The sequence below is a fragment of the Lagopus leucura genome, unplaced genomic scaffold (assembly GCF_019238085.1).
Source record: "Lagopus leucura isolate 7727_CA_CO unplaced genomic scaffold, USGS_WTPT01 Super-Scaffold_100157, whole genome shotgun sequence".
Taxonomy (NCBI): Eukaryota; Metazoa; Chordata; class Aves; order Galliformes; family Phasianidae; genus Lagopus; species Lagopus leucura.
The window spans coordinates 46,789,860-46,815,989 of record NW_024962334.1 but is presented as its reverse complement, the minus strand read 5'-3'; the positions used below and the strand labels follow the sequence as shown (position 1 = coordinate 46,815,989).

General features: G+C 44.1%; 1 protein-coding gene across 5 annotated transcripts in view; it reads left to right on the top strand.

Annotated features, from left to right (window-relative positions):
- Window positions 1-26,130, top strand: part of CRHR2 (corticotropin releasing hormone receptor 2) — a 128,572-nt gene that overhangs the window by 25,975 nt on the left and 76,467 nt on the right. For 3 of the 5 annotated variants that reach the window (XM_042888587.1, XM_042888589.1, XM_042888590.1), the window contains one exon: window positions 11,642-11,761. The exons of 1 other annotated variant lie outside the window; for it this stretch is intronic. In XM_042888587.1, the coding sequence (XP_042744521.1) occupies window positions 11,642-11,761 (120 nt within the window). Of the gene's footprint in view, window positions 1-11,233; window positions 11,509-11,641; window positions 11,762-26,130 lie in introns of those variants that run through there. One more of the 5 variants, XM_042888588.1, reaches the window with a different exon arrangement.

Below are 26,130 nucleotides of genomic sequence, written 5' to 3'. Positions count from 1 at the left end.
TTTATATGTATATATCATATATATAGCTACAAATTTGTATCTACATGATATATTTATATTTATATATACGTGTATATTTGTATATACATATGTATAGGGTGCCTTTCTGTAAGTGCACAACTTCCTGTGAGGCCTGTGAAAGCTGCTGTGCTCTCTGCACATTAACAGGATTTCCATTTAGTGGGGAATGGAAAAGAGGAGAGGGATTTTAACTCAGAGTATATGTAAGAGTTTGGTTGAGCTGTGAGTTACAATAGGGTAAAACAGAATGAAGCAGGGCTATACCACTGGTTTGCCCTCATCTCAAGGCTGTGTCCATCCCCAATAATTACTCTGGGATGGACAAAACTGCCTGCCTGGTGTTTTGGCATTGGAAACACTTTCTTAGCAAAAGATTTAACAAATTCTTCTGTTTCCCTATGATCATTTAGGTTTAACTAACTCAGTCCTTTGGATTAAAAAAGAAAAAAGAATAGGGAAGGAAAAAAAGCAACACTTTGTTAGAAATGCTCAATTGGCAATAGTCTGCAGGTTCTCACGACAGTGTGGATTTAGCAGGGGAATGAAAGCCTTTCTTGATCTCTTTCCATGGGATGAGTGTTTATGTGAGAAGGATGAGATGAAGGATCCATCACTGTTTCCATCGGGAAAAATATCAGATCAGCCAGGGTGATGGGTCTCAAGATGGGGAAATAGATTGGAAATCAGATGACAAAGGTCTGAAAGCACATTTGGTTGAAAAATGAATTGATTGGTGCAGTGATTTCAGAGTGGAAGGATGTGGTATGGGAAGGACTGGCTGATGAGGCTGCTGTCCATCTCAAACCCATCATCGCTTCTGTGGTTGATAATCTTGTGCGTAAAATGAAATTCTCCGTCCAGCAAAATTCATCTCTCTCACTGTAGTGACATTTTTTGCTGCCGAAGAAGGGGAAGTGCAGTGCACTTTGTCCACATGCAGATCTTCATGTGAACTGATGAACTCTCCTGTTTTTGTTTTGTGTTTTTATATCCAGGTAACTATGAACAGGTTTTCCTTTTTAACGTTGTTAAAGTTCAATCAAACGTGGCTTTTGCAGTAATGGAGAATTAGGAGAGCCCTCCAGTGGCCAAGCAAAAGAAATCAGCATTGCTAAGGCAGCGAGCCAGACAAGGCTAGGAGCTAGGGAGGGAAATATGTGCTACATATTTAAAAGGTAGTGACTTCCACTTCTGTTAGGGGTGACTTATTTCCTGCTTACATTGGTGCCTTTGATCCAGAAGAATTCCATAGCACTTGACCCGTGCTCTGTCCGTCCCTGAGTGTAATGGTATGTATTTACTCATTCATCATTCCTGTCTAGGAGAGCTTGTTTGCATAAAGGGGAAAATACTTCAGGGATGAACTAATAGGTTTTATATTTAATAACTTTGTACAGGAAATGAAAATGAAGAGAACTCGGTCCTCACTGAAGTAATTCTTAGTACTGACGTTGCAGTAGCTGCAGAAAAAAAAATCTCTTTGCAAAGAAAAAATCAAATCATAATTATTTCTTCATTAAATAGCCTCCCAAAGGCAAAGTTGAGATGATCAGGTGATCAGGTGCTTCTTGCATGCGATGTTGCTATAAGTGATGGTTCCGATGGTTTTATTAGCTGGAAGAAAGCTGCTGAAAGAAGTTCTTTTCCAGATATCAGTCCACATAGTTTGACATCTGCCTCTGATAATTGCCACTTAGCACCATCAGGAGTGACTCTTCTGGTTGGAGGAAGGAGGTTCTGGAAGGTAAACGAGGAGAATGAATGAGTCCATGAGAGAAGTAATACAAGTTATACTCTGTTTGTAATGCAGTGCGAAAGCACATGAATGACAAAATATTTAATCATAATGTTCTTTGTTTTCCCCATATCCTTCTTTAATATTCATTGGGTTGAGGCATGCAGTTTACCAAATACAAAACAAATTAAGGCATCATGGGGAGAGAAACACAGTTGTGCTGTCACGTAGATCAGAAATGTCACACTTCCCAGAATTAATTTTTTCTGCACCTGTTATTAAGACAACTATCACAATTTCAGTTATTTCATTTGATGACAGTTCCTTGTATTTTACATCTATTCTAGAATGCATCTGTTTTAATGATAGCCCTTCTTTCAGTCTTCAGCAGTTTCACATTGAATCCTTGGGGATCCTTGGCTTTGATAAGAACCCAGTGCCAATATAACCAGCTATAGTCTGAGCTTTCTGTCTAAATACTTAAGAAGAACAGAAAAACATTATTTATTTGGCTTTCAACCCTGTTCCAAGGTTAATTCTTTCTACGTAAGTTCTGACCTGCAAAACAGACTCGGTTGGTTTACAAGTGGCTCTAAACTTATGCTTCAGAATAGAAAGCTTCTGTAAGCTTTATACAAGGCAAATAAAGCCTAATGGAAAACGTCAGAGTTGAACACCTACATGTACATTTCAATTAAAGCAGCATTTAAGCCCTAGATCAACAAATTACATCCATTTTATGAGGCACTGAAATGCCTCCTTAATTCCTGAAGTCAATGGCCGTTACGTGTGTGCTTCACTGGAATTCCCCACCATTGAACCATCTCTATGAGCAATAGTTAATATGATTTATCGTGTAAGGGTAGTGTAGCCATTTTTGTTTCTGCTTTGGCGTGCTCTGTACTGCACTATGTGATTTGTCCTCTTCAAGTTATGCTTAACATCTGCCATATATCTACAGCTCCAATGTCTGTATCAGGTATGTGGTATATTGGAATGGAAGAGCTCTGTATGAAATAAAGACTGTGAAAGTAGCCAACTCCCAGCTGAGGAGCCAAGATACACTGCCTTGTCTAGACACCCACATTTCAGATGGCTGAAACTAAGTGAGATGGATCCTTCTGCTGTCATGGACCTCTCAGTTATCCCGCTCATGCCGATGCAAGGCCTGAGTTATGCTGTGGTACAGAATCAAAATTACTATCTGTGTTCATAGAAAGGGTAAAGGATGGCAAGTCCACGCTAGTGAAAGATCTGCAGCAAAGTAGATGGATTTGTTATCCCAGAAGGTATCTGAAATTATATAGTTAGCAAGAGTCACAGATTGCAGACAGGCACAAACTAATGCTACAGACACAGAAAATGTTCTTTGATCCATTCCGTTCTTCTGGGGCTGCAGCCTCATACAGCAGCAGCTCAGGAGTGCTTCTCAAATCACAAATGAGGAGGTTCCTCCTCCTCAGTTAACATGACCTTAATGCTATTGCTGTAATCCACTTTTCATGCCTCATCATCCCACCTTCTACCTGGTGTGACTGGATCCTTCCTAGCTGTCTGTGACAGAATGATGCTTCTAAGAACTGTCTCACTTTCTGAAATGGACATGACCACTCATCATTTCTTCTGATTAATTCCTAGGCATTTTCTCTGCTGCTTGCTGGCTGTCCTCAAACTCTTGCAATAACCAGCTTGATACAAATCTATTTTACAGTGTTCGTGGTGTGTGCATTTCTTTTTACACATAATTATATTCAATATGAGACCATGACATCTGTAAGACATACGTGCATGTTGCTGGCACTGTGACAGTAGTGTCGTAGCAGGACACTTTTTCCTCGTTATTCATGATGTGTTTTGTTCAAATTGTGTTGGTCTGATCTCCCATTAGATAATAAGCCCGAACTCAATGAGGGTAGGTGCTGTGGGGCATTGGGAATTGGCTTGGCAGCATTTTGGCCTGTGTTCTAGGCATCTGGAATGGGACTCACTGGACTAAATGTAGACATTTACATCAGCCCTAGTTGCTATATATTCCCTTTCAGGCAGTGAGGATCGCAGGGCATTGGATGGAGCTGAGGGCAAAATCAATCTCATCCTAAAGTAGATGACAACAATAGATCAGGTGAATTTCATTACAAAAAAAAATTCTATTTCTTTCCACTGGCTGCAAAGGAAACCTGGGCTATTTGGCTCCTCTGGAGATATTTGTACTGGAGAAACCAAAGAGATGTGACATGAAACCATTCCAGAGTTTTTGTCCTTCCTTTTCTGCTAACCTTCGTGTGACTTTGGACAAACTGCTGTACTGTGCTGTTTTGTTTGATTTTCCTCCTTTCTTTTCTACATCTGTAGTGTTTGAGAGGGTGGAGACTCTCTCCTCACGTGTTCATGGATCGACCATTGGAGGAAAGTCCTAATGTTTTTTAGGATATCAAAATACTAACAGGAGAATAATAAGGAATTTCTATGTAACAGTGCCTCTGAAATACTGAATGTTTAGCAGTTACAAAGTCTTCAAATGCCAGTCAACCTTTGTGAAGCTATGAAATACCACTAGCTCTGCACAGAAGACAGAAGCACGATGAACTTCCAAGGCTGCCTGCAGATCACCCACTGCTTTTTTGCTTCCCAGCAGAACCAATTGAAAATTAGATTTAGTTTCAGACTTCGGGGAAGACAAAAGGAGCCAATACAGGTTTCTGGTCAACTGGAAAGTCTCGCTGGGGACTGTAAGATTCTTTCCACATGTGCAAGATGTATTAGTCAATATATGTAGAAAGCTCTTAGCAACCCCAATAACCTAATCCAGGCTTTTGATTTCTTTATTCCTAAAACGCAGATTAATATTCTTCTCCTTTCCACAGCCTAGTATTTTTAGTAGGTCAGATGAGACTCTTCTTGTGGCTTTCAGGCAATATCCTGCCTGGCAACTTAGTTTATGTTTTATAGCCTGTTTTTAAACATGGCTTCTTCGGGAAGAGACGTATTTGGATTGCTCTTTGTCATTCTCCTCATGGACACTCTGGCTAATTCCAATCAAAACTGATAGAGAGGCCGAGCTCCAGCTTCTGTGAGCTATAAAGAGGACACTCTATCTCTGAGAGGATGCTGTAGGCTTGACAGCTCAATGAGGACCAAAACATTGGCAGGAAAGCTTCATTTGCTCTCAAGGCTACCTCATCTGCCCTTTGTTTGTGTTTTCTTTCCCACGTTTATGGGGGAAAGGCCCACAAATTCTTCACATATGTTAAAGCCTAAGCAATAACAGTGAGTCTCCCTGGGGATGTGCTGATGGTGGGCATCCTCCCTTTTGTGTGAGGTCCAATTTTTGTTCAGCCTCATGTTAAGTAACCTGAGTAGAGGTACACAGCAAGAGACCTAATGGCCTAAAAGCAAATTTGCTGTTGTTGTTCCTTGCTGACTTGGACAGTGCTAAGGTACTTCTGGGCACTTAGAGGAACAGAGTGTTTCCAAGTCAGTTATCATGCATAGTGTCTGCATGTTTTCAGAGGAAATTTGAGATTGACTTCAGAGAATTTTATTATTCTCCACTTCTTCTTTCTGTTCTTCCTTTCGACTTGAGACTTACAGGATGACTGCTCAGATCTTCCTAGCATGCACTGAAAAACATCACGCTAAAACAGAGTGGGAGGCAGGGGCAGCAAAAGCTTGACTGGCACAGCCTGAATTATGCCACAAGAAATCTTACTGCTGAATGTATTGAAAGGAAAAGCGCAAGGCAAGACCCCTTAATCCATGCTTGCGTGGCAGTGATCCCATTGTACTTGACCTAAAGAAAGTGGGACTAATAAGATATGACCTAACCCCATTTTTATTTTATTTTACATACCTACACTGCAAACAGAGGACAAGGCCATTGAAAGGCTTAAATATATAGATATATATAATACACATACACACACACACAAACATAGGCTGCTCTGAAAGTAATGCCTCCTATTTATTTCTGTGGAAACTACAACAGACACAAAGTGGAGGTGAGCCAGTGTTTCACAGCTGCTGGGATTGCATCACTGCTGAAATGCACCTGCCACTGCCTCTCTGTGCTCACATCCACTGCTTGGTCTTCATAAATATTCTGCAAGCATCAACAAATGTCAGTGGGTGCCATTTTTTCTGGATGGAGGAATTCAGTTCCATCTCTTTGCTTCATACGCACATCCATGTCAGACACCATTCAGTCAGGCTGCCCCTCTGCTGCCATCTGTCTCACAGCAACAAAATGTTGCAATGAAATATTGGTGGGAAGGTTCAACCTCTACTGCCATCCCACCAACATCCACCTCTGACATCGCGGGCCAATGTAATAAAATAGGAGGCATTACTTCTGGAGCAGCCCTTGGATATAAAATGGGTCCTTTGTGTTCTTATCTGTGAAACACTGACCCTGAATTTGACCTTGCATAAAATCACAGCTATTGTGAAATGAATGTGTCTGTGCTCTTGTGCAATGTATGGTGTTCTGCACATTCACCTGAAGCGGCTCACTTAAAAAAATAACACTGGCACTACATGAGCATGTCAAGGTTGGTTCTTTTGTGTGTTCTTATAATCTCCCTGCAGTGTCTCGTAACATGATTCACTTGTACAGGTTTTGTAGCTGTAGAGAATGACAAGTGTATTAATGTGCTGGAGGAAATACATTAATGTGTAGCTAGAAGTCATTTATTATTTATGCTGTTAGAATCTTTTTACACCCACAGTAAATATTTTCCAACTTCAGTGAATATGGAGAGATTCATCATCACAAACCTGCATTTTTTAATTTTGTCTTTCTTCACTACAATCATATTCCCAGCAAAAAAAAAAAGGCTGTCCCCTGTTTCTAACAAATGAGTCCATCAACTGAAATGAAGGCTTTCAGTTGTATGGCTGATCCTCCCCTTAGCATGCGATAACTTGCAGCTGTGCTCATTTTGTGTTCATCTCAAGTACATGCAGCAAGGACCAGGTTTTGATTAGAAGAGCTGTACTCTACAGGGGAATCACAGCATCACAGAATCACAGAGTGGCCTGGGTTGGAAGTGACCTCAATGATCATCAAGTTCCAAGCCCTCTGCTGCAGGCAGAGCCACCAATCTCCACATTTAATACTAGACGAGGCTGCCAGGGCCCCATCCAGCCTGGCCTTGAACACCTCCAGAGATGGAGCATCCACAACCAAGTGGAAATGGTTTCTTTAGGAGTCTGTCCTCAAACAGCGTGCAGTTCATGGTGAGAAGCCAAAGTACAGCATAGGACTTTACCAGGTTATGGCCACGTTGTTGCTGCATTTGATATTGTGGTTGGATCCGTTTTACAGTGCATGTTGAGAAATTTTATGATCCAGAAGCCCCTCTGATAAATCAGTAGCTTCGTTAAAGTGTGTGATCTTGTATTCCTTGCCCAACTGAGTAGTCCCACTAATTTTAGGATTGCATGCTGAAATGTCATCGCTTAATAAGGATTCTTGGGCTATTTTTCAAATAGAAAAGGAAGAGGTGAGCAGACACTTCTTGTGCCATTTGAAACCCTTCTGCCTTATATTAAAAAAAGCATAGAGGTAGGCAAATGCAAAGGTAGGCACTAAACTCCCAATTACAACAGCCGAGTGGTGAGGAATTAGTTGATGATCCTGCATTTCTGCCATCAGCTGTAGTTCTGCCTCTCAGTTGGCCTCTCAGGATTTAAATAGTTCAGTTCCCCAAATAAGAAATGTATTTCATCCTCCTTCTTCTCTTTCATCTTTCTCTCTGCCTGCTGTTTTTCCATCAAAACCACGGTAGGGAAACCTTTGAGATTCGCCTGAGCCTTATCACTGAGAATGTGATAACCATCGTAAAGTGTTCATGGCTTTTCATGTGCAGGTCTATTGAACTAGGTCAGGGAAAGCAGTGGCGTAACGAGGTGCCTCGATGGGCAACGTGAATTTCTTGTGCCAGTCATTGTGCTGCACAGTGGAAGAGGCTGTTGCACAGGAAAGCTTTCATAGATGGGAAGGAGCTCATAGCATCAGTGGGTAGGGAGGTGGGTGATACAGCAGCCATGCAACCCTACTGCATGTGGGTTGGCTGGGGAGTGAGAAACTGAAGTATGTGAAGTAGTGCAAGAGCTGGCATACAAAGACTTCTGTAGCCAGACAGTGTAGGTCTCACTCTTAAGCAGAGCTGATTCCTTTTCCAGAAGTGCTGTCGGTCACTTTCCAGTCTCCACTGGCACAGGTTGCCCAAGGAGGCCGTGGATGCCCCATCCCTGCAGGCATTCAAGGCCAGGCTGGATGTGGCTCTGGGCAGCCTGGGCTGCTGGTTGGTGACCTGCACCCAGCAGGGGGTTGGAACTGGATGAGCATCGTGGTCCTTTTCAACCCAGGCCATTCTATGATTCTATGATTTGACCAGATCCAGCCAGAGGGAAACTGTGGCTCAGTACTTAATTGTACATGAGGAGAGTTTTCAAAAGGAGCTGTTCATGAAGAGGCCAAGGTAGAAATGCAGAGAGATCATTCAACAAAGGGGCTAATTTGCGGACCAAGAAACAAGAAGCTATTTTCCCCACCCAGATTTACTCCAAGACATTTTTTTTCATTACATCCATCTTTATTTTTGAGGGCTTTTGTTGTTGTTCAGTATATGTAATACAGTAGCATTACCTGATGTACTGCTTCTGATTTTCTACAAGTAGCTGGATTGAGAAGATGGAAGGGAGAATCATTTTGGATCGATTCTCTAGCTCTTCTGACTTAAATGAAGAAACCATTTTCTTCACTGTGGAAAATATATTTAGTTTAATTCAGTGCTTTTTTGTAGGGGTGTTAAGTGCCATAAAGAATGGTTTTGAAATTAAAGGCAGCTCAGCCTTTGTAATATTGGAACCACTTGAAGAATCTTCACGTATTTTTGCTGGAAAATACAGAGCGATATTCAGAAAAGTGAAGGGTTTACCAAATGTATAAGTAGCTCAGCTTTTGAAACTGTCATTCTTTTGGTAATTCAGAAAATGATTAATTCCTCCAAAAGCTCATCAAGCTCTGCTGCCCCAATCCTTCAGCCAAGATGTTGCTGCCGGTGCAGAAGGTGCTGTGCAAGCAGTGAGAAGCATGAGGTGCAGGCAGCAGGTGAGGGATGGTGGCTGTTGCCCAGGCTCTGTGACTCTGCCCTGCACAGAAGCAACAGGAAAAGGTCTTTGAGGGACAGATCCCTGTGAGTTGCTCAGAGGTTTGGAGCACCTCTCACTCCAGAGTTCCCAAAATAGAGTTTTCTCCACAAGCCCTGCTCTGAGACAACCAGTATGTTTGTGGTGGTGTGTGAATGATGCTGAATACATTTTCTCTCCTGCTTTTTGGGCCTAGTGATGCGCGGGATGAGGAGGTCTGGAAGTGCTGATGAAGGTGAATGTGTCAAAAAGCAGATTTCTCAGAAGGGACTGCAGTTTTAGGAACATTCCTTTGGGAAGGAGATCGTAGCTCTGGACAGAGCTTCGTTCATTTGTTTCAGAGCATCGTGCTGCATGGGTAGTTGGGGCATTTGTTGGTTTTGCATATTTAAAGCGAAAAATACTCATTCCAAAACTCTCTCCCCCTCTTGCATTGCCATCTATGAAAATGATCAAAAATCTCCAGTTTCCCAGATGGCAAGATCGTTTTCTGGCTAGTTCTCTCATCAGTGCATGTTGGCAATTTATTTGTCTTTCTAGCCCAAGTGTACTTTTTTCCTTTCTTTGGATAACGTTCCTCTTTCTGTCCTTGAAGAGTGAAGAATGAAGCCTTTCAATCTTAAGGATGATCACCAGGAAGATCCAGGCCATTGCAGAGTGGGAGATGGATGTTACCAGAAATTCTGTACCATTGCTTAGAAATCAGTTTAAGCACCATGTCTGCTCTAAAGCTGTGAATGCAGACTGTAAACAAACAGAAGTCCATTGCTGGATCCCTTTTTTCTGTCAAAATTTCTTTGTTGTCCTCATCTTCAGTTTCTGCATTAATTTCTGCTGCTATGGCATGCACTTATTTTGCTTTTCCCCATTAAGAGCCAGATTTCTATTTGCTTCCTAAGGTTCTTCTGAGTCCATGGTCCCAGATGATCCTCCTCAGCAAATCCATGCTTTTTTTTTCTTAAAGGCTTCCTCATATCCTAGTATCAGAAGCCAAAAAAGCCTGGCTAGGTCAAAGCCACTCCCTACCATGTCCCAGGCTGCCCGGTTCCCACTGAGCTCTCATTTCCCCAAAAGATCCAGCTTTCTGAGCATCTCCAGCCAAACCTCTGAGCTTACTCTCACCTCTCCCTTCCCCAGATCTCTCCACAATGCCCTCAGGTTCTCAAGCCCTTGGCACCCCTCCCTCCCTGCACCGTGGTTTCCTTGCCCATATCTCTTCCCCCTGCTTCTGGCTCAGTCTGAGCGCTCACCCTTTCCAAACTGCTTGCTCTCTCCAGCCACTGGAAACCAGTGTTCTTTCTTTACTTCTTTGTCCCCTTAATCAGAGAAACAGAATCACAGAATCATTAAGGCTGGAGAAGACCTCTCATCTCCACGTCCAACCCCAGCCCATCCCACCATGCCCCAACCACATCCCTCAGTGCCACATCTCCATGGCTTTGCAACACCTCCAGGGACGGTGACTCCACCACCTCCCTGGGCAGCTGTGCCACTGCAGCACCACTCTTTCTGAGAAGAAGCATTTCCTAATATCCAACCTGATCTTCTCCTTATGCAGCTTAAGGCCATCAACTCTCATCCTATTGCTGTTACCTGGGAGCAGAGGTTGATCCCCACCTCGCCACAGCCTCCTTTCAGGAGTTGTAGGGAGTGATGAGGTCTCCCCTGAGCCCCCTCTTGACCACAGTGAACAACCCCAGCTCCCTCGAGTCCACTAAAAGTCCATTCCTCATCCTGTGCCCCACTCACAGTGCCCTGCCCCAGCCCACTGTCCCCCCAGTCCACCTGCCCTGCTTTTCCCTCACTGAGATCTCTGTTTTAATACTCCAGGCCCCTTTGTTCTGATTCCCCCTTCCACCAAAGCACCCCATTTTATTATTTCTGCCTCTTTCTCCGGGCATACCCAGCACCCCATCTGCTGGGCCGGGTCCCTTTTTTCCACTCCCTATCCAAGCATCTCTGCTCATCCTCAGCTCCGCACACCGCACCAAAAGGCAGCAGTCGCCTTGGCTTTCCCAATTAAAAAAAAAAAAAAAAAGAAAAGAAATGCGGTTTTATTGCTTGTGATGGCTTTTCCTTTTCCCCCTGGCTCCGATTCGCAGAAGCGTCCATCTCTGATGCTCCCAATAACCACCGGTGTGCGAGGGGTGGGACGGAGCGGAGCGTTACCGCAGCCCGGCGATGCGAGGCGGCACCGGGGAGCTGCGAGAGCAGGGAACCAGGCTGGGAGACGCAAACCCCTCACTCCGCGCTCAGCGTCATCCCATTGGTTCCTGAGCTGCTGGTTTAAAGCCGAGAAAAGCTCGGAGCACTGAGCCTCGCAGACAGACGGAGAGTCTCAGCCAAGTTGCCAGCACGCTGCAAGGGATCGCTGGGTGTCCGCAGCTTGGCGTGTCCGAAAAGGCAAAAAGGAGAGGGAACAACAAAAAAAGCAGAATAAGGGGGAAAGGAGGCTGACCCAGCCCTACAGCCCCGCGGGGGAATAATGGACGTGACCATCTCTCAGTTCATCTTAGAAGAATTTGATGTCAACTGCAGCCTCCTGGATCTACAAGAGACTGTTTTAGAGAGTTTCTCTATCTCTTTCCTGGGCTTTCATGGTAGGAAACATTACCTAGCGCAGGGCTCCGAAAAGCTCGACGATTGGGTTTGCTTTGTGATGCAGTGTGTTGCTTTTGTGTGCTTTCTCAGCTGCTCCTTTCTCCCTTTCTGTCTCTTTTTCTCACTCTGAAGGTCTGTACTGTAATGCCACCACGGATCAGATCGGGACCTGCTGGCCCAGAGCCTCGGCGGGGAAACTGGTGGAGAGACCCTGCCCGGAGTTCTTCAATGGGATCAAATACAACACCACAAGTAAGTGCAAACTCCTTTCCTTCTCTGGCACATCTGATGTTGAGAAATCACCTGGGGACATCCAAATTACTTCTCCCATGAAAAAAAAAAAAAAAAGAAAAAAAGAAATGCGTGTTTCCCTGGGAATTAACATTTCCTCCACATTCCAGCCTGTATGCTCAAAATTCCTGCCTGGAATGATGCAGATTTCTCAGAACTTCTGACTTTTGGACGCTGATTCTTTTTTGGTTAATCGTGTTTGGGCAGACTGGGTAAAAATGCCCCCATCAATTCAAGGAGGATGTATTGTGCTGGCTGTCAGTGTGTTTATATGCAGATATGTATGGCTATATGCCTGTAGTAATGTTGCAGTGCTTCAGCCGTTTGGGTAACTAAAGATCCTCTGGCTTGCAAGGTGTTAAGTCCAAACAACTGTATTTTGAAAGGGCTTCCCCTTGGAGAGACTGTTTCTGTGAATGGGGACAAACAGGGCTGGAAGGTCTGTCTGATGAGCAGAAGGCTCTGGGATCTGTTCAGTAACTTCACGTCCTCTTTTAAGTCTGGGGTGGCTGCATCAGTGCTGCAAGAGAAAGGGGAGAGGGTGCTACAAGGCAGATGAAAGTCAGAGCAGGGGAATACGGGGGCTCCTTATAATCTCTTGGAACTGATGCTTCAGTCTTAGGGGTAAACAGTCGCGATGACTCACTGAGAATGCATTATTCAGGCTGTCGGACCCAGGCACTCATTTCCTTTCCCTTATCTGTCAATATTGTTTGGACCTTTCATTAAGAGGTTTTCATGCATTACTTCCAAATACGTCTCTCCTACTTGTTTCTCACTTCATTTTCCAGCTACTCCGGGCGCCTTTAGCTGGGAGCATTTCATTCTGTGTTCCACTCCTAACTGTTGCTCAGGTGTTAATCTGATGTTCAGGCAGTGTTGCTTTCATGGCGCTAGCAATGACCCTCTCATCTCACACCTTATTTTTTAACTTGTTGAAAGTGACTTTCCTCTTTCCCCGGGTCAGACAACTAAACAAAAGTTCTGTGCATGTGCTGTGCAAAAGAAAGCATCTTTCCAGATGTGTTCTTAGGGATCCATCATTATTGCCTTTAAGCAAAGTAAGAGAGTTACGGCTGCGGGATCGTCCCACGTCCTGTGTTCTCTGACCTGTGTGCTTTGCAGTAAGATAGATGGGAAGGGGCTGGGTTATGCTCTCTGTGATTATGGTAAATATGGCAAACATTTCCAGTCTCGGTTGAGACAAAAAAAAACCCCATTCTGAGAATTAAGGACAGATTGAACAAGAGCGAGCATATCAGAATGTACCCTGAAAGAGCAAGCAGAGCAAAGGTGCTCGGAAGAAGTAGGAGTATTTTTTTTCTGTTTCCATTTCTTTGGCAGAGGATGTCAGTATTTCCACTGGATTATTTTTGTTCCTCCAAAAAGAAAGAATAAAGGGGAAAAAAAAAAACAAAAAACCCTGCTGATTTCTTATTTATGTCATAAATACACTGGAGAGAATTTAAATGTTTTTCCTGTGCGTGGATTAAAAAAATCTTAAATACCCCAGTGTATTTTGATGAACTGTGTTAATGCCTTCAGTAGTTCATTGCCGTGCTGATGTAAGGTTCTTCTCTGGTCTCTCCATTGATGGCTAATTCTCATCTTACAGTGGCATACATCTCCTCAAATACATTCTTAAAGCAGTGGCATGTTAATTTAAATTGCAGAAATACTGATGAGGTTGGTTTTTTTGTGTGGTTGGTTGTTTTGGGTGTTTCTTCTTTTGAATGGCAGTAATAATTTCTTTGTCACAGCCTGGGAAAACGGACATTTTTCTCTTTCAGTATAAAATGTGAGTATTTGTGATAAGAAAATGCATGTCTGCAGGTTGGGCTCACAGTGCGTGCTGTGCTGGTGCCCAGGTGCAGCAGTGTGTAGAGCTTGCAATAGAGAACTAAGCTACACTCTAGCTTGCAAGGATCTTATACTCCTCCATTTGGGCAGCTCTTCCAAGTTGTGTCACAGAAGAGGAGCAGAAGGGCTATCCTGAGGTCTGAGTCAATTTGTACAGTCAGCAGCTCGCTGGGAACAGTCCTTGGTGGTTACAGCTTGGAAAAGCAGTGGGGCATCAAGCTCAGATTGAACAGAGAGGTACGACTTCTTTTGTGGTTTGAAAGAATAGACTGTTAGTACATGGAGAATATGCCTATAATTTGGGGAGGCCCAGTGTTCAAGAAACATTTAGATGTTGTACTGGGAGACATGGTTTAGTGGGAAATATTGGTGATAGGTGGGTGGTTGGACTGGATGGTCCTGGAGGTCTTTGCTAACCTTAATGGTTCTATGATTCTATGATCTGATTCTTTATACTTGCATGGTTTCACCATATTAGTGGGATGGCTAGCTGTCCATTTGTAGAAGGACTCAGTGTCCTCAAAGCCTGAACTATGTGTGCTGGTAAGAAAATAAACACAGAGAACTGATTAAAACAAAACGGGGACATGAAGCTTGCAGATTTCAGAGGTGAATAACCCAGCTGCAAAGTCAAGACTTGGTCAGGGGATGGCTTGGAGTGGCGTGAGATTTCTGCCTTGGACAAGGAATGTGGCTTGTCCCATTCTGTTTTGCATTTCGGTGAGGCAGAGGGAGATTTGGTTGTTTGTAACATTGTACCAAGTTGGTTCTGAGAGACAATTCAGGCAAGTATAGAAAAACCACAGTGGATTGCCTTTCCTCTTCTAAGGGCTTATCCAGATCTGGTTTATGATTCAGCTATTTGTTGCACTGTCGTGAATCCTGTATTTGAAAGCTGTTGCCTTTGAGGAGCTGTAGCATAGTGTTAGTTGTGTTTTACCTGGCTGTTAGTTTATTTTTCAATCTAACGCATATAAAACTTCTGGATCCGTTTCGGTGATTTCTTTTTAAGAAATTAAGACCTCAGAGATTCAAACTTTGAACACGTTTTCTGTAAGCAGCTCATCAGCTTGAGGACACAGACCCATAGAATTCCTCATTATAAAAGATCTTGCATTCCAGACACCAGAAAAGCCAGACTTGCAAGTGCCCAAACTGTATGGAGAACATACAGCAGGCTCAGTCATGCTCAGTGCTCTGCTCCGTGGCAAACCAGCCTCCCTGAGTCCTGGAACTCACAGTTCCATTTCTCTGCCTTATTGTAGTTTTTGTATTGTAGTTTTGTATACATGTAGTGCATGGAATTCAAGGCGGAACCACACATCAGCTCATGGAAGGCTTTGGATGGACCTCTTGGTATCCATCTTGTCAGCTGTTACGTTTTGACTTCACTCTACGGTTTGACATCACTCTAACTCAGCAACCAGATGCGTGTGGAATGCTCCAACACCCTGCAGTGTACCAGCACAAAAAATACCACGTGAGAAATAGCACATTAAAGATATATATAATCCTGTTTGCCTTACTTTTCATCAAATATTTCCATTCTAACTGCAAAAAATTCCCGCGGCGATGTGCTGGTGTGCCTGTGTTTCTATGCGTCCCCTGGGAACTGCTGAGTGACTCAGATAAGTTTCAGCTGGATTCATAAAACACAGTCTGTCAGTCTGGGAGTATTTCTCATCTCTGACACTTTGTTACTTCTTGGGCTTTTTGGTTTTTTTCCCTTCTTAATTTGAGAAACACAGTCATGCTGACAAATTAACGTCTGGTTTCTCCGTAGTGCGATGGGTGAGCATAGGGAGAAAGTTGTCTGGCCAACCATCTGAAAACGATGCTATCCACTTAGAGCTTTGCTTTTTGACAGCGAAGCTTTTGTGTTAAACCTAGAGGGAAAAAGTAGAAAACAAGTGGGAAATGTTGGTGCCGTGTGTGGCTGTGCACTTGTCTCTGTTCAGGATCTATATTTAGCTAAAGATGACAGTATCATTGCTGCCCTCTAGATGTGTTTATGCTTTGACAGCGTGAAGCTCTTATTCCTCTTTTAGAAAACAGAATAATTCACTTATTAGGGTATCCTCAAGCTTGATTAATTCAGTAGATGGGCATAACGAGGCTTTTTTCACAGCTCACAGAAGAGGTGGTTGTAAGTATTTGGAGCGTGTCACAGGCTAAAGTATGTCTACTTCAGCTCTTTCCTATCACTGCAAATTGCCTTTTGTAATGGGAAATTCCAGTGTCCATCACATAGCAAGAGATGGCTCTGGTAGCCATGGATGGCTGTTTGGAGTTTGGCTAAAGCAGCCAGTGCAGTGGAAAGGGCTTTGTGGTGAGACAGATCCCCAGGCTGGCTCAGCATGGCAGATGGTGGTGGCAAGCCAGAAGTGGAAGCATTGCAAGCCTCTGGTCTGTAGATTAAGGTAGAGCTGTGGAAATGCTAAGTCACAGCTTGAAACAGTGATTTGAGCACCTGGTGGGTAGGCAGGGCCAGCCCAGGGGAGCTCAGGTGCATGCAATGCATCTGAGTGACCAGCAAGTGTGGACTCTGGCTTCACCCCTTCCCAGGCCTCATTTAAGGGCTGGCAGTGGAGGTGTGGGTGTTGTGCTGTGTGTCTGTTGAGCTGAAATGAACCCCACATGGGAACTGGCCTTAGGAGGTCATGCTACTTTTGTGGTGAGTGGGATAAAAGGTCTCACGAAAGCTCTTTGAGACAGGCACTTCAGATGAATGTTTTGGGTATTGCAGAAAGCATGCTTATTTTCTCTAAACACTCTGCTGCTGGAAATAGGCACGTAAGCACCTAATGGAGCTCTGGTCCCTCACTGTCTGTTACAGGGGTGTGCTCACCACCTTTTCCTTGTTGGCCCTGTAACTGGATGCACTGTGGAGAAGCATTTGGAGGGCTGATGACTTAGCAACTGGGCTGCTGTTTGTGTGGCCAGACATGGGAGGGGTTGAGCTACTGGCATGGGTGTTACAGCTATATCTGTTGGCATGAATTGCTTCACACTGAAAGAAAAAATCCCACAGCTCTTTGTTGCCTCATCGCTTATAATCTTTTGTGTGATGAGGGAAGGGTGAAGAAGTGAATTAATAGCTCTCTTTCTTTTCCATGCTCCTCTTCTAAAAGGGGTTCGAGGGATTATTTTTGAAGGAGCAGAAGAGCTAATTTTCAGAGCTTAAACAGCCACTGTTTTGACAAGATCTAACCTGTGCTGCTTTTCTTTCTGATTAATTATTGTTCAACGTTAAAACCAGAGCACTGGTTTTAACCTATGTATAAAACAGGAGCCTTGCTTGGAAATCATCAGTCTTAGAGTCTTGTTCAAACTGTGTGGATAAGATTCACCCTGGTAATTACAGAAACATGCATTTCTATAAGTGGCTAGATTGAGCCTAGAGGCTCAATTAACACTTTCACATTGTGTTCTACCTTGTGTATTTTACCAGCCTGAGCAGCTCTGTTGATCACATACACGTGGCTTACCTTCTCCTGAGTGATTATTAGGGTTTGATTTCTGAAGGCTACGTCCTTGCAAGCCAAGTCCCTTTGTGACAGATGAAGACCATTTATGCTATGGTGGCTTTTCGTCTTCAGGGAGAGAAGGAAATTAAAGGTCCATTAAGAGTGCCTTGTCAGCATGAGTGGCAGTTCCTAGAGGCACAGCTGGATGCAGTGGAGGTGTGGGCTGGGGAGAAGGATGAGGCAAGAGGAAGCGTCCAAGTGGCAGCCAGCAGATGCTGAGCAGTGCTGGTGTGCTGCCATTTGGACCAAAGGGCTCTTTGCATATTTAAAACACATTGCTGAGATGAGGTTTCGAAAGTCACATACAAAGCTTTCTCCTTTTGCTAGGCAATGCATGTGTGTTTTCAGGCTTGCAGAAGTCTTACTGAGCCCTGTCACCTTCTTAGATGCCTGGAAGGCTTTTACCCCACTGGACTCCTTAGCGACTGGAGGAGATTTGGGTCAAGAAAAGATGTTTTGTAGCCAGTTTTAATTATGGACTCACCACAGAAAGGTAATAAAAGAAAGTCTTCAGTCATGCTGGAGTGACCAAGACAGTATTTGCCAGTTAGGGAGTCAAGAGAACACATGAAAGTTAAAGGAAGGAGATGGATGAGAAATGGGGAAAAAAACACAGCAGAGGGAAAATAAAGCTGGAATTGGAATTCTGGAGGAGGGAATAAAACATATTTTTAAGCTCATAAAACTCTCTCTGAGGAGCCTGAGTCTGCGGCTGATGAGGTCAGCTTGACTCCAGTAGAGTTGTATCCAGATGAAAATTTCAACCATCTTCGTTCATTTTCTCTTGTTACTTTAGGTTGGGTTCTTCCACAAATAAAGCAGTGGGAAGCTCTTGATTTCAGTGCACACACAATGGGGAAGGCTTTACATTTTTTCCTCAACTTTTTTTTTTCTCCTTTCCATTGTGAGGCATAATTTGCAGTAAAAGATCTCTCTGCTTTTGTAGTTGGAAATAGAGCATTGGAAACAAAAGGAGAAATGAAAATAACTCATCTTTCTTGCTACTATCATCCTGTGAAGTGCGTGATATTTATTGAGCGTAGAACAGAAGTTAATTGCATGTAGTAAAATAAGAAAATTACTAATGCTGCTTCAGTCATTTGAGGGACCTTTCCTGCAGCTAATTAAACAATGATTAGTATTTTTGTTCTTCACCAGCGAGCTATGAGCTGGCTTTGCTATAATCCTCTTTTGCCTACGTGGGATGCTCTGAAGCTTAGGCTCGATCTTTGGGGCAGATTTGACACATTTCCCAGAGCTTACTGCTGCAGTTCCAAACCTATGCCAAGGGCCAAACCTATGCCATGCACAGTAGTCAGTGTCTTTCCTTTGCCCTGACCTTGAGCTTGGGGCAGAGCACTCATCTCCTGGGGTTGGTTGGAGAAGTGGCTTGTTGCAGTGGGATGAGAGAGCCTGAGCCCCATGGCAAAGACTGGGTTTTTGGATGTTTCTTCTCTAAGATGCCTACTGCACCTCTCTGTTGCTTGCCTGAGCAAGCTGTTGTCTAAACAGCTACTTACAGCTGGCAAACAGATGATTCCCACTCATTGGGAATCAGATAATGCTTGCACAATCGTGCCCTTCTGGGTAAGGGGGAGGAATGGAGGAGACAACAGCTCATGAGAATGTTGGAAAGGGAAGAACCAAATGCATTACAGTGGGATACAAAGCTCATCTGAGAGGGGAAAAAATCCCACCCAGTTAGATCAGTGTGGGGACCCTCACGTGGCTGTGGGATTTCTTTGGTTATTCTCCATCATGACATCTTCCACCTAGCTGTGCTGTTTGAGGGTGAGGTCTGAGAGCTTGCTGGGAAGAGTGTAGCCAGGATGTGACTCTGGCTTCCAGGGAGTGTCATTGGAATGGCACTGAAGCAATGGTCACCCGTAATTCTTCCTCTCAGCCACAGGGTGTCACTTAAAGTGCAGGTAAAGTGACCACAAGCATCTGCACTGAGATACTTGAGGGTGAAATGATGGATGGTGTAATGAGAACTGGGGTGACCAGTGGTCCTGGACGTTGTCCTGCTGTAATCACTAACAGTGATGCTTTAGCAGCTGCCACATCCTGCTGGGTGGTAAAGAGGGCTCCCTGAAGGGAAGCAGTGACCAGAAAACAGAGGAGGAGAAGGTGGTGGAGGATGCTTAGAAGGAGCCTGGCTGTCCTTGGCCTGGGGGAGCACTTGCTGGGCAGCAGGCTGCAGGATGGAGGGAATGGCTGGTGCTGGTTTCACCAGGGCTGCTAAAGGAAGGGAAGTGCTAAGCTCTGTTCCCAAGGATGTGTTCTGTCAGAAGAGCTGTGTAAAGCATAGCGCAGCCGTTTGAGGTGGAGAACCTCCATGAAAGAAGCTTAAGCAGGCAACTTGCATTTGGCTGACAGAGGAATTCTTCCTTGTTGCACATCCTGTGCTCATTACCATGCTGCTACCTGTTGCATCCCTTTGTCTCTCCTATCTGCAAGAAACTGCTGGATTCCCCCCTGAGAACCCTCAGGTGCTTGGCAGATGCTGTAGGTTCTCCCTCTTAACAAGAATAACAAACAGATATAGGAAATGTGGTTGCTATTGGTGGCTGCTGAAGTTGCCTGCTGCCAATGGGAAGGCTGTTCTGCAGCTCAGGAAGTCCAAATCCACCAACTAGATTTAGATGCTTATTTGTATTTCCTTCTTTGTTCCTCAGTGGCATGGAAGTATCTTTGCTCTTCATGTAGTGGTGATTGTTTGCAATTTCTGTGGCTTGGAAGAGCAGTGTTTTAAGCTGTGTCTGGGTCCCAGCGAAGTTCTAACTGCCAATGTCATGCAAGACTTTGCTTGTGGTCTGCTGTCCTGTGGAAAGGAAGCTCTTACTCAGTTTTGGACCACAACACTGCTTATTACTTGGTGTCAGCTTATAGTAGCCATTCTTATTAGCTTGGGAAGACAATGAGAAATATGGTATCCCATGGAAATTGGAGGGAGATGGATTTTTAGTAGATATTTTCCTTTTTCAGCGCTGTTTAATTCTGATCAGATGTTACTTGTGGAATTAGTAACCAGTAATCTCTTGGTACAAATTCCTAAAATCAATAAAACTCAGACTGCATTATGCTGACAAAGTTTTGCAGTGCTTGGAAACAAACTGGAGGGCCAGATGCTGTTCCAAAAGAGACCTGTAAAATAAGAAGCAATCTATTGAAGCAATTAATAAGAACAAAAACTGTCTCAGTATTTTAAAAATAAAAATCTTTCCCTGGGAAAATTACAGAATGATAGAATTGTTTTGATGGGAAGAGACTTTTAGAGGCCATCTGGTCCAACCTTCCTGCAGTGCACAGGGACGCCCACAGCTCCATCAGGTGCTCAGAGACCCATCCAGCCTGACTTCGAGTGCCTACGTTATGGAGCATCCACCACCTCTCTGGGCAACCTGTGCCAGTGCCTCACTGCCCTTACTGTATAAACTTTCTTCCTTAGATCCAGTTGTAATCCACCTGGCAGGGGGTGAAGCACCATGCAGTCGTTCGCTCCCTCCTTCCCTTCCCAGTGGGCAAGGGGAAAGAATTAAAGAAAGAACACAAGGTAGAACTCATGGGTTGAGATAAAATTATTTACTAAGATAGAGGAAAAGAATCTATAATAACTATGGCAAATATACATACATAAATGTATGTAACCAGTGATGCTCAGCTTGCCCCCAAGCAGTGGAAGAGACATAGAGATGTACTTCCACCACCTTCAAAACTGCTTCTGCATGATGTCATTTGCTATGGAATACCTCTCTGGCCAGCTTAAGTCAGATGTCTTAATTCTGTTCCCTTCCATCTCCCTGGGCCCTTCTCTGAGAATGACCTTGGCTCTGTACAGCACTGCTTAGCAGCAGCTATAAACATTGGTGTGTTACCAGTATTGTTTTACTCCTAGAATAAAAAGCATAGCATCATAACAAACACCCTGAAGAAAACAACTCTACTGCAGGTGAAACTAAGACATCCAGCTAGATGACATCAGTGGCTCTTCCCCTGTCCGTCGATGCAGTTACACCATCATAGAAGACCATTAGATTCCTCAGGCAGGATTTGCCCTTGGTGAAGCCATGCTGGTTATCCCCTATCACCTCCCTCTCTTCCCTGTGCCTTAGCACAGCTTCCAGGAGGATCTGCTCCATGATCTTTCCTGGCACAGAGGTGAGGCTGGCAGGTCGGTAGTTCCCTGGGTCATCCTTTCTACCCTTCTTAAAAATGAGTGTAATGTTGCTTTTTTTTTTTTTTTTTCAGTTAACTTTTTTTTTTTTTTCCAACTCTTTGAAAGGGTAGATAATATCAGGACAAGGGGAGACTGTTTTAAGTTGAAGGAGGGAAGATACAGGTTGGATATCAGGGGAAAGCTCTTTACTATGAGAGTGTGAGGTGCCCAGAGAGGCTGTGGATGCCCCGTCCATCCCTGGAGGTGTTCAAGGCCAGATTGGATGGGACCCTGGGCAGCCTGGTCTGATATTAAATGGGGAGGTTGGTGGTCCTGCCTGTGACAGAGAAGTTGGAGCTTGATGATCCTTGAGGTCCCTTCCAACCCTGGCCATTTTGTGATTGTACGATTCAGTCACCAGGATCATCACCTGACCACCATGACTTTTCAGACATCATTGAAAGCAGCTTGATGACTACATCCCTCAGGACTCTGGGATGAATCTCAGCAACACCCATAGACTTACGGATGTTTGGGTTGCTCAGCTGGCTCTAGAGCTGATTTTTGCTTATAGTGGGAAGGACATTGCTCCTCCAGTCCTCACCTTATCACCCTTCTGCTCAAGGGCTGTGTGAAGAGCAGTTGCCAGTGAAGACTGAGACAAAGAAGTTGTTGAGTACACAACCTACTGACTCCTTGTCAATTATCACCAGCCTGCCTGTATTGCTCACTAAGGGGAGTATGCCTGCTTGGTCTTTCCTTTTGGGTTGATGTACCTGTAAAAGCCAATGGAAAATGGAAGAAAGAAGAATCTTTCCCAATGTGCCTGCACTGTCCAAAACCCTGTATAGCTGGAAAATGCTGACCATAGAGTGACCCATAAATTAATGCAGTTCCTTATCTTCCTGAGTCAGCCAGGGAGCAGAGATTGGGATGGAAAACAGAAAGTGTGCTTTGGAAATGAGAAAGACAAAACAGGAAATTACTTTTTTAGTGCACTGTTACCATCTCAACTAAGCTCGGATGTGAACTCCTACTTACTCTTTTTCTCAGTGCTGAGGGTGTTAATTATTGGCAAGTTATGCCACTAATACCTGAAACGTCAACATCTATGTATCGTGATACGCCTGGACAACTGTGAGCTCATGCACTTGTTCTCTGAGTGACGTGGGGCTGCAGGGAGCCAGGTGACTGCTGCCAGCTCACAGGTCCTCTGCAGAGTCACAACCTTTCATAGTTCCTTACCAAAGCTTTGCACTAAGGAAAGCCAGGATCCCATAGATCCATATTTGGTTCATTTCAACCGTCCAGGGTGGTCTTTTGCATTTCCCACTTCAAATAAGCTTCGTGTATAAATAATTCATAGCTAGCACGTCTGCTTCATGTTGGGCCTCCCTAAAAATGAACATTTCCACCTGTCAGCTCACAGCACTGCATCAGAGTTGGTTGTGACTAAGGAAACCTTTTTTGCAGCACTAAAATAAGAAGGGTTGTGTTTTATTGGGTTTATTTTGGTTTGGGAGGGGAAAAGAGAGAAGAAAGATCTTTTTGGATCTGCACTGTGCTTCAGAGCCCCCTCAAAAAGGATGCATTGGACCCAAATGCATCTAGGATGGTGCTCTGCATTTCCAGCAGAGGATGTAGCGTTCTGAATACAGGTAAGTGCTGCAGGTTCCTCTTTTGTCCTTGTAGAGGTCTAGAAGACCATCATAAAGATTTTTCTCTTATAGTTAGGTCACCTCTATCCCATTCTTAGCCTGCATTTGCTTTTTTTTTTATCCTGATGTTTCTGTAACGCCTTCATCTCTCCTTTCTCCTACAAAATGAATTCTGCAGCAATAATCGCAGTTTTATTCCCTCCCAAGAACCATTTAAAGCTTTCTTTTATCCACTCCGTGAATGCTGACGGAATAGATGGATGTGTGAACTGCACTGGAGAGGCAGGTCTGGCAGATGAGGGCAGGCATCACAGCAGCGTGCTTCAGTTTACATTGTCATGAGAGAATGTAAAATGTTCTCGTGTCACTGGAAATGTGATAAAGAGCAGTTTGATTTTTCGGCAGGTGTGTGTAAGGTACTGGAGATCCTTGTTTTGCTGATTCCCTGCTAGTTTTCAGCTGCAGACCCGTGACTGGGTTGCTGCAATTACATCAGCACTCTGTGGATGAGCAGAAGTAGAGCAACTGATTGCAAATATGGGTCCTCAAGAGATTTTTTTTTTATTGCTATCTTTCATCACTTTTTCAGCTGGTTAGGTAAGCTGCGTGCTTCCTGCTTACCTCACCTTGATGTGCTTCCAAAACCCCGTTCCTGGTTCCCCACTCCTGCAGCACCTTGACTAGGCACTGAATGTGTCCTTAATGGGGCAGACATACAAATAAGTCACTGATGCTCTGCAGAACGTATGGAAATCAGCCATGAGTTGATCAACAAATTGATGAGCTCCACTTAGCTTCTGGTAAACCCGAGCTAAAACTCCTTTTCTTAAAACTCAGGAGAATAAATTCATTTGGTAAGTTGGTTGTCCACCCAACTCTTTGCGTTCAGGAGTAACTTTGTAAACTTTGCACGGATTTAACCAACTTCTTCTGGAAATGAAGTGTTTCTAGTGATTTCGAGTGCTCGGTTTCCTGTTGGGATTCCATAGATTTTACCTTCTGATCTGTGTAATTGCTCTACACCATCTTGTTTGCTTTAGTTCACACTTTGCATGATTTCTGGGGAATCAAGTGAGGCTCACGGGGCGCTGACCTTTGTCTTGTTGCCATGTTGCCTTAATGAAAATCAACTGGAAAAGGCAGGGCTAATTGCTTTGATTTGATCCTGTACTGCTGATGACTCATTGATGGCTCTTTCTGGAAAGCAGATACTCAAGGTAGAAGGACTGGATAAAAATAGCTTTCTTGAGGTGAAGTTGAATAGTTTAAGTGCTGGAAGTTTCAAGTGCCTGGGTTCTGAGTGTTGTGTAATGCTTGCTGAAAATCTTGAACTCTGAATTTTGTATCCACATCTGCTTCCATCTTGGGGTAAGAAGAATAAACATGCTTTCCGGCTTTCAGCAGAAAGCACCAGTGACTTGGGTCCAGAGGTCCCTGGGATGAGCCTGGAGCTTGCATTTAAGCAGTGAGGTAAATTTTTGATGCAGAATTCCCTTTCACACCTGGATGGCTCTCTGAAGTCATCTAGAAACACACACAATGGCTATCAGAATTTAAAGCTCTCTCGTCTTATTGGGACTGACTTGTTTGCACTGCTGATTTCTTTCCCTTACTCTAAGGGGAAGGAATTGCAGAAGGGTACAGGAAGAGTGAAAGTAATTAATTAAAAAGGATAGCAGAGAAAAGATTGGGCAGAGGAAGAGCAGGGAATCATCCTGGCAGGCTGGGAATGAAAAGGGAGGCAATCAGTTGAGATGAAAGCAAGTGGAGATGGAAAGCTCATGCATGAGTTGAGAGCCACGGTGGGAATGGGTGAGGGGACAGTTTCTGCAATAAACTTGAGAAGGGTTTGAACCCTTCTTTAGAACCCTTTGGAAGGGTTAAGTTTATATTCAGAAATGACTTTACACAGGGGTTGGCAGCACTGCATGGCAGGTAGTGAAGAGGAGAGCAGCTGCAAGCAGCTCCTTGGTGGGTGTTTAGGGATTGGATGGAAATATGGCCTCAGCTGCAGGCTAGGAAGGGCTCGGACTCAGTGCTGCCTAAAAATGTATTGTGTGAACCCTGATGGAGGGATGGGGCAAGTGTTAGAAGACACAGAAGGCATTTATAGAGAACAGCTTCAGTGCCATGCATGCCAACTGTGAGACAGCAATGAAAATGTGAGCAGTCATCCCAAGGAGCAGAGAGTGAGGGAGGGGAACTGTTGGTTAAATATCAGATACATAGACTGTGTGATACATGCTGCATGACAACAAGGATGAAATAATGGTCGCAGTAGCCAACAGCAGTGTCTGCTGGAGCCTCTGAGCAAGCAAAACTCAAGAAAAAGTGGAAAAAAATAGATGAGCCAATGTATCTGTCTTGCAAATGAAATGCTGTCTGGTTTGGTATTTAGTGTGTTTAGCTTAAATGCTTGCTCAGTTTCCGTGCTCCTATGGAAACAGCTGTCCATAGATTGTTTCTCTTAATGATCTGTTGCTGCCTCTCCTTTGGCATTATGGGCTTTTGAGTTGTTGGGCAGGCAGGCAGCAGGAGCACAGCCCTGTGTTAGAACTGATGGGGACTGATTGCCTCAAAAGAGCAGTTTTCACTGGGAATACAAAGACCTGGCCATGGCTTGCCTTGTGTGCCCAGGACACCACTAACGTGGGGTTGTTGTGGTGCACAGCTGCGGTCAATAGAGAGCATTTGTGGTTGTGCCAGTTTGAAAGGGGTGGTAGTAGGCAGGTTTCACCTCTGACTGTCAAAGCAGACAGAAAATGAGACCCATTCCATACCCTCAGGCATGAGGCCTTGCTCTCCTGCCCTTTGGTCTTACCTTTTGTAAAGAGCCTCCAATAAATCAAGATGTCTGTAACCTTACAGCTCTTGGAAAGACCTCTGTTGTGAGTTTTTGGTTTAGAGTGCAAGAAGTTGTCTGATAAAATGTCACCTTTATTCCTCAGTGCCATTAATTTCTCTGTTCAAGAAGGACAGTTTTGAGGACAGAACCGGTGTTTCACAGTCCTTTGTAAGAGTTTTAATACCACGGCTTTCAGATGTGCAGGGTGCTAAGTAGGCTGTCAGAATCCAATATTGTAATATTATTCTCTCCAGGGCTCTTTTTCAGTAATAGAATCTTCT